The sequence below is a fragment of the Chenopodium quinoa genome, unplaced genomic scaffold, assembly GCF_001683475.1.
Source record: "Chenopodium quinoa cultivar QQ74 unplaced genomic scaffold, ASM168347v1, whole genome shotgun sequence".
Classification (NCBI taxonomy): domain Eukaryota; kingdom Viridiplantae; phylum Streptophyta; class Magnoliopsida; order Caryophyllales; family Amaranthaceae; genus Chenopodium; species Chenopodium quinoa.
The window spans coordinates 2,186,045-2,194,276 of NW_018743977.1; the positions used below are offsets into that span (position 1 = coordinate 2,186,045).

General features: G+C 38.1%; 1 protein-coding gene across 1 annotated transcript; it reads left to right on the forward strand.

Annotated features, from left to right (window-relative positions):
• The first annotated feature begins 2,479 nt into the window (after nt 1–2,479).
• On the forward strand, nt 2,480–4,465 carry LOC110689929 (glycolipid transfer protein 1-like). Its single transcript, XM_021866754.1, has 6 exons — nt 2,480–2,789; nt 2,971–3,026; nt 3,218–3,348; nt 3,506–3,641; nt 3,865–3,996; nt 4,101–4,465. Exons 1-6 carry the CDS (start codon nt 2,672–2,674, stop codon nt 4,134–4,136), a joined length of 609 nt encoding a protein of 202 aa, XP_021722446.1. The 5' UTR covers nt 2,480–2,671; the 3' UTR covers nt 4,137–4,465.
• Nucleotides 4,466–8,232: the final 3,767 nt, after the last annotated feature.

The window sequence follows — 8,232 nt, forward strand, 5'->3', positions numbered from 1 at the left end:
CATTGATCATTTGATCTCTTCCCCCGCATAAATAATTCCCTTAAATCTAAGTAAAAATTAGGATTTTTTTGTGAATCACTACCATTTTACTTTGCACTTTTTGTAAACAACTACCATTTAAGTTTTTTTTTTCTTTTTTTCTTTTTTTTTTTTTTGTAAAACAACTACCATTATTTGAAAATTTGTTTGAGTACCACTACCATTTAACGGTAATTGTTAAATTAAACCCTAACCAGCCACCACTCCCCCACCAGTCCACCACCATTACCACTGATCCCACGAGACCACCAACTCAACTAGCCACCATGAAACCCCCCCTCCTTCCTCTTCATCTTGACGTACTCCCATTCCCTCTCCTCCGTGCCTTCCGCTGCCAAATCCCACCCCTCTGCATCGCCTCTTCTTTCTCCTCCATTTATCGAAACCTCAATGCCCACTCACACCCGCATAATCAGGTAGGGGAGTGGTGTCGTGGTGGGTGGCTAGTTCGGTTCAAGTTGGGGGAGTAGTGGTGAGTGGCTGGTTCGATTTGGGTAGGGGAATGGTGGGTGGTTGGGGTTCGATTCAGGTAAGGGATTAGTGGGTGGTTGGGGTTTGGTTCAAGTGGGGAGTTGTGGGGGGTTAGGGTTCAAGTGGGCCCCACAAGACGGTTTTTAACTGTTGCCGTTAAATGGTTGTGGTACTCAAACAAATTTTCTAATAATACTAGTTGTTAAAAAAAAAAATGATAGTTGCTTTCAAAAAGTGGAAAGTAAATGGTAGTGGTTCACAAATTTTCCTAAAAAATAATACAGTAAGTTTTTTTTATTTTTTTTTTCTTAACCGATTATCTCTCCTTTTTTTCTTCTTGGGTTGCATTTCAACCTTGAACTATCCCTCTCTTTCTCCCATTCTCCTAACAATTTCCATCGTCCTGGTAATGCATTTTGATCCTTTTCGTTTCTTTTTTTTTTGTTCACATTTTATCCTTTTTTGATCAATTTATGCTATAACAATGAATTGAATCACATGTATGATGACTTAATATAATGTATATTTTTTTTTTGGTGCATATTTTTGTTTCGCGTTATTGAATCATGAATATCCACATCAATCTATCTTTTGTGTCCTTTTTCACACAAGAAGATTGGGTGCATATGGTTTTCGCGTCTCAATTTTTTTTAATGTTTATGGGAAATGCAAACTTTTCTTCTTTACTAATGTAGTTTTTCTTCTAACATTACATTGTGAAATTGCTTAAATTTTTTGAATGTTTTCATGATATTTATATACAACATAGGTTTATCTTTTATGGATAATTGGTTAATACGTCCATTCATATTTTCATATAGTTTGGCTTGTATAAAAAATAATTTATTGTTCTTATGCATTGAAGGTTACACTTAATTTAGTGACTAAATTTGACATTTAGTTTAGCAATTAGTATTTTGTGATTAAACTTTGTTCATGCAAAAAAATTGTGCAATATTCAATTTTCTTATAGGAAAAATTCATGGGAATAATCTCACCTTTGCGTCATTCGTTTTTAATAATTTCACCTTTGGATTATTTTTTAATAATCCCACCTTTACCCCCCATTCTTTTTTAATGGTCCTGGATGACCAGTAACCGGTTGAAGAGGTAAATTTTTTTTTTAAGTTTATTTTACACGTGTCACCACGTAATTGGTAAAAAAAATAAGTTTTAATTTTAATTTTGTTTTAAGAAATGATAATTAGCAATTAACATTAATTACTTATTTTTAATAATTTTCTCATGAAAAAAAAAACTAAAAATTAAAACCACTACCAGCCACCTCCCTGCCCCACCGTCGTCCCAGCCCGAGCATCGCCGCACCCCGACCGTCGTCCCAGACCGACTGTTAGCCCCGCTCCGGTCGCCACCTTTATTCCGGCACCTTCCGTCGCCTTAAACCACCAAATTCATTTCCGAAATTAAAGGATGGGAAGGAGAGGGGGCCGAAATCGAGTCCTGGGAAGGGCAAAGGGGCCAAAATTGGGGCGAGGGGAAGGGGAGGGGGCCGAAAAAGGGATAGGGGAAGGGGAGGGAGTCGAAAATGGGGCGGCGGAAGGGGAGGGAGGGAGGGATAGGGGGGCGGTGAACGTATTTTAGAGGGTGGTTGGTGGTTCAAGGGGTGGGAAAGGGTGTTGGCGGTTCAATGGGAAGGGGGAGGGCAGTCGGCGTGGCCCTCTGTCGTCGGTGGGCAGGCAACAGGGAAGGCTGGTTGTGGTGGGCAGCCGTGGAGGGTGGTTGGGTTGGTGGGATATTTCTTTTCTTTTTTTTTTTTTTTTTTGAAACAAGTAGTTTCTTGATTAATTAAGTATAATTTTTTAATTATTTTTTAAATTTTTTTTATATTTTAGGCCAGTTAGATTGCGACACGTGGCATGTTGACCGGTTGGGACCATTAAAAAAGAATGGGGGGTAAAGGTGGAATTATTAAAAAATAATCCAAAGGTGGGATTATTAAAAACGAACAGCCCAAAGGTGGGATTATTCCCATGAATTTTTCCTTTCTTATATTTTCCTCTAATTAATTTGTGGAATGTTATGGTGCATGCAGACTATTGATGTATGGTTATAGTCACTCCTTCCTCAACATCTTGCAAATAATCTAGAATTACTATAAAATATAATTACATGTTAATGAAGTGAGGTGCAAGCAAGAATCATGGATGGAAATGTGTTTATTCGCGCTGTAGAAGGAGTAAAATTTATTAGGTCCGAAGAGGGAATTATACGCACTAAGCCCTTTTTGGATTTGTGCAAATTGTTACTACCCCTTATAGGTATTTCCCTTTTTCGATCTCTTGTACATAGTCGATGCTTGCTAACTAGCTTAGTTTGTGGCTTGAGATCGAATCCTTTTTACATGCACGCGTAGCAACTGCGCTGTAGGTTTTATATAATAATAATTATCTCAAATGTGATGTTATAGTTGTAATCTTACTTTATTTTATCTTTTTACAGACAAGTTTGGCTCACAAATGTCCTGTATAAAGGCTGATGTTGCATGTAATATCACAGTAAGACAGTTGATGATTAATGTTTTTTATGTACAAAATTGAAGTTTGATTTTGCATAGCTTCAAATTTGGCTACCTTTGATCATAAAAAGTTATAGTAACAAAAATTATTTACTTCATATATTTTCTTCTCATTTTTTTATATATATATATTTATAATTTGAGTACACATTTCTTTTTTCTCTTTTGCAGAAATTGGAATTGAAATATGCCTCTAACCCTTCGAAATACAGTAATTTGTGTACTATGACAAAAGAGGAGGTTGATTCTAAGATAGCAAGGAGTTCATCAAGTTGCACTAATGCACTTGTTTGGTTGAACAGGTAATACTAATTGTTAATTTCGAAGTTCAATTTCTTGGATGGATATATTTAGTTAGGCTTCGTCGGTAATATAATTTTTCCAACCATATAACTTAGTATCTACTTAAGTTACTTGTAACACATGATCATATGTTCATTTTCTTTTTGACATTTTTAGGGCAATGGATTTTATGGTACAATTTTTTCGCAACCTATTAGAGCATCCAGAATGGTCCATGGCACAAGCTTGTACAGATTCTTACAAGAGAACACTAAAGAAATGGCATGGTTGGATGGCCATCTCAACCTTTAAGGTATACTTTTTTTTTTTTTTTTTTTCTCAAAAAAAAAAAAAAAAAAGTATACTCATACAATATAATATTAGTTAAATTATTTTAATGTGTTTCAATTTTTTTTTTTATTTAATGTAGATGGCCTTTAATTTAGTGTCTGCAAAATTATTATAATCCTACTCATACAATATCAAGTACTTTTACACAAAGGAATATAATCAAATTTCTTACGTGAATTTTTCAGGTTCTCATTAAGCTTGCTCCAGACAGAAAGAAATTTATGTGCTCAATAGGTGGGAGTGTCGAAATTAATGCTGAGATTGAAAATTTATGTAGAACTTTTGCTTCAGTACTTGAAGAAAATCACAAAATCTTGGTAAGTGTATTGAAAACATCAGAATAACATGCAAGTAAAGTATCTAAACAAACTCATATATTGAAGTTCTGTAATTGCTTATGATTGTCTTACTCTTGTTACAGGCTAGTTTTGGAGTTGATGATATTAAAACTCCATAAAGCTAAGTGTACATACGTTATACAAACAAGCGCGTTTGATGGTTTAGCAGACTTAATGGCGCAACTTTTATGACCATTTCTCTAGCAAGCTTAAGCTCTACTGCTAGAGTTGAGTAGCCTTTCTATCATTCTTGTAACAAACGAAGAGTAATTACTACGAAGTATTAATTAGTTGCTCAACCATCATGTAATTAGTTGCTCCACCATCATGTACATGATCCCTCCCTTTTTGAGCAAGAATTCGTTTCTCAAATCCTACATTTCTAATAAAATATACATTTTTGTACGATGCCATATGACAATTTTTTTATTTTTTTTATTTTTATGATTTAAATGTGGTTTCAAGCACCAAGAAAAAGGGGAAAAAACAGAACAAAAACAAACCACATGACATACAAACGAAACCAAAACTAAAAAACTACCTACAGAGGAATAAGACGTGGCAAGGCCACACCTTGTACATCTTCCTCCAAGATACGACAAAGTTCTAACGGGACATCATTAAAATAATCCAATTGAGAGTCCTGAACGACTCCGCGGTTGGCCAACCAATTCGCCGCTCTATTGCCTTCCCTGTACACATGGACAAGCTTCACTTCCCATTGCTTTGTAGAGATCAGTTCCTTGCAATATTTGATGTCACGTATGTTCTTGCCTCTTGGTACTTCCTGCTTGTTGAGGGCTTGAATGCACGCAACATTATCCATCTTTATTTTGAGCTTCGCAATTTGGCAATTCTTAGCTAACTCCAGCCCCCTAGTCAAAGCCATGACCTATGCTCTAAACGCAAAACAGTACCCAAAGCTTGCTGCAAACGCTATGACAAAGGTGACTGCATAGTCTCTAATAATCGCGCCCCCCCCCCCACCCCAGCTGGGCCTGGATAACCCTTCGCAACACCATCGCAATTAAGCACAAACCACCCATATGGTGGAGCTATCCATGAAATGTTAGCAGGAATTTTGTACCTCTTATTAGCCGCATCATCCCCTAGAGTATCCCATATAGCCCTCCTTGCCTCATCATATCTAATTTGGTGAAAGACTCGAAAATCAATTGGGACCTCATCTCGTTAATTGAAGTTGAAGCAATTTCTCCTCCTCCAAATCCACCAAGTTGTCACTCCAAAATATGTTATCCAAGATTCACCTTCCAAGTCATCATCTTTCACATTCTCGGTGATCCAATCTCGAAGATTTCCTTGAAAAAATCGATGTGCAAGTGAAGCATCAACCGTTTTTTCTCCAGATTACCTTCGCCGTAGGACAGTCACGGATGATATGAAGTGTGGTTTCTTCTGCAGCACCACATATATAACATCTAGGATCATCGGTCATTTTACGCTTGAAGCGGTTCAAATTCCCCAAAATTCTATCATGACGAGCCAACCAAAGAGATGCTCTTATTCTTTGGTGAAGCGGGACATTCCAAATCGCATCCTAACAGTCATCATCAACAACATCCTCGTGCTTCATTATGCTCATCACTAACTTGATGGTGAATTTTTCTTTATCCCCTTCTTTCCAGTATACCAAGTCTCCAATGCTGGGTCCGGGCGAACCTCATGGTTTTGAATCTTTTTTAACACTGTTTGATCAAGGTAAGGGGAGAAAACATTCCATCTCCATCCAACCCCGTCTTCCCACATCTCTTCGACGGTGGCACCTTCTAGCTCAGCCGGCACAAGTCGAATAGCTAGATCACTGAGTGGCTCATGAGCCCACTTGTGATCCCAAAAAAATGTCTTAGTCCCATTGCCTATCGCAACTTTCACACCCTAGCTCAAATGTTTTGCATTTTCAGTGATTCCACTCCAAACATTAGACATTCCGGCTTTAGGTTCAAACATATCAACGTCGCAACGTCCTTTGCAATATTTCGCTCTAAGCACACGCGACCAAAGAGATTGAGGCTCCGATAACATCCTCCAACCAAGCTTCGTTAGGAGCGCTGCATTAGCTTGGCTAGCCGAGTAGACGCCAATCCCTCCCTTTTCCTTAGGTCTTTGAAGCGCTTCCCATGACAACAGATGTACACCTCTTTTTTCCTCACTGCCTCCCCATATAAATCTCCTTGTTTTTTTTTGTCGATTTCTTCATCACAAGTGGCTTTGGGAATCTTAGGCGATTGCATCGAGTAGAGGGCCATAGTCGAAAGAGTAGACTTTGCGAGTGTGATTCTCCCAACCAAGGAGAGATGCTTAGTCTTCCAACCCACTAACCTTCTATCTATTCACAAAGGTGGCTAAATGACTCTTTTGTCACCCGACTTGTAAGCGTCGGCATACTTAGATACATGCCGAGATCATCTGTGTTTTCCATTTGTAACTCTTCACTTACTGCATTTCGTGTTACAAGGTCGACATTAGCCTAATAATAGACTCTAGATTTCCCAAGGCTAACTTTTTGGCCTGAAGCCCTACAAAATCTCTCAAGACAGTAGTGTATAATCTCAGCTTAATCAGTGCTAGCCTCCGCAAACAAAATAATATCGTCTGCGATAAAGAGGTTTGATAAAGCAGGTCCATCTCGGGTAGCCTGAATGGGCTTCCATCTTTTGTTCACAATCGACTCCTCAAGAACCTGATAAAACCTCTCCATGCACATTACAGATAAATAGGGAAAGAGTGGGTCGCCTTGTCGAATACCTCTACTCGGCTTAAAGCTTTGAGACGGTACGGTTCACCATTCCTCAAAACTTGAAGCGATGCCGACGAAATACACTCCATGATCACATCAATCATTAGAATAGGAAGATTCATTTGAACCATAGTGTCTCGAATAAACGATCATTTAAGGCGATCGTAAGCCTTCTCAAAATCAATCTTGATGGCCATATATCCCTTAGCTCCCTACTTTCTCCTCATGGTGTGTATCACCTCTTGGACTATCACAATGTTGTCTCTTGTCTTTTATTTGTCTTCCCAGAACGAAGCTAGCTTGAGTATTCGAAATCAACCGAGGCAAAATTGGCTTTATGCCACATTGCAAAGTCCAATTGGACGGAATTGAGAAGCTAATTCTGGATTCTATTTTAGGTATAAGTGTGATAAGAGTTTCATTGAGTTTATCTGGAATTCCTTTACCCTCCAAAATAGGCATAACAGTATTGTATACCGTATTCGCAACCACTTTCCAATTCTTTTGATAAAACAAAGCTTGAAATCCATCCAGACCCTGGGCCTTTAAAGCACTCATATCCTTGACAACAAATTCGATCTCCATCTTGGTGTACGGTTTAACAAGCCTGCTCCAATCTTACAGCAGTAATTCGGGGAAAATGTCTTGCGGGACATCGAAAAAATCTAGACCTCCCTCTTCTGTAAATATATTTGAGAAGTATTTGACAATGTGACTCTGAATTTCCAGCTTGTGATTGAGCCATTCATCATTATCATTATTCTTGATCGCTGCTATTTTATTTTTCCATCGTCTTACAATATAACAAGATGAAAAAATGTTGTATTACGATCTCCGTTTTTCAACCAATCCACTCTAGATTTTTGGTACCAGATTAATTCTTCTCTTTCAAGTTCTTCATCCAACTCGCGACGAAGTCTTGCCTTAAGCTTAATTAGCCCTCTATCCGTTTGTACAACCAACCTTTTCTGTATGCCTGCAATGCGAGCTAGGAGCATCCTTTTTTGCTTGAACACATTCCCAAACACGTCACGGTTCCAAGTTTGCAGCCCCGTGGACAATTTTGACAAATTGGGCATAAGATCCCCTGACAAATCCCACTTCTCCTGAACAAAATTCTTGAAGTTCTTGTGGGTTAACCAAGCGGCCTGCAATCGAAATGGATGATGAAGGTGTTGGAGATAATAGTAAACAAGGGAAATTACAAAGAAATATGGAAATGAAAACAGAGAAATTTATCCGAGTCGTGAACGGAATCACTTTCCCAAAAGTGTAATTTCGACCCTAATACTACAACCGGGTTTCACGAAAAATTCACTTAGGAGATAAAACTGAACAATTATAATTTGTTGTAGTCAAATTGTAATCACAATGATTCAAGTGGTTTTTATTTGTGATGATGAAAATATTGGGAACTTGCAATACGTTGTTAGAGAATGGAAACCAGAAAACTGACT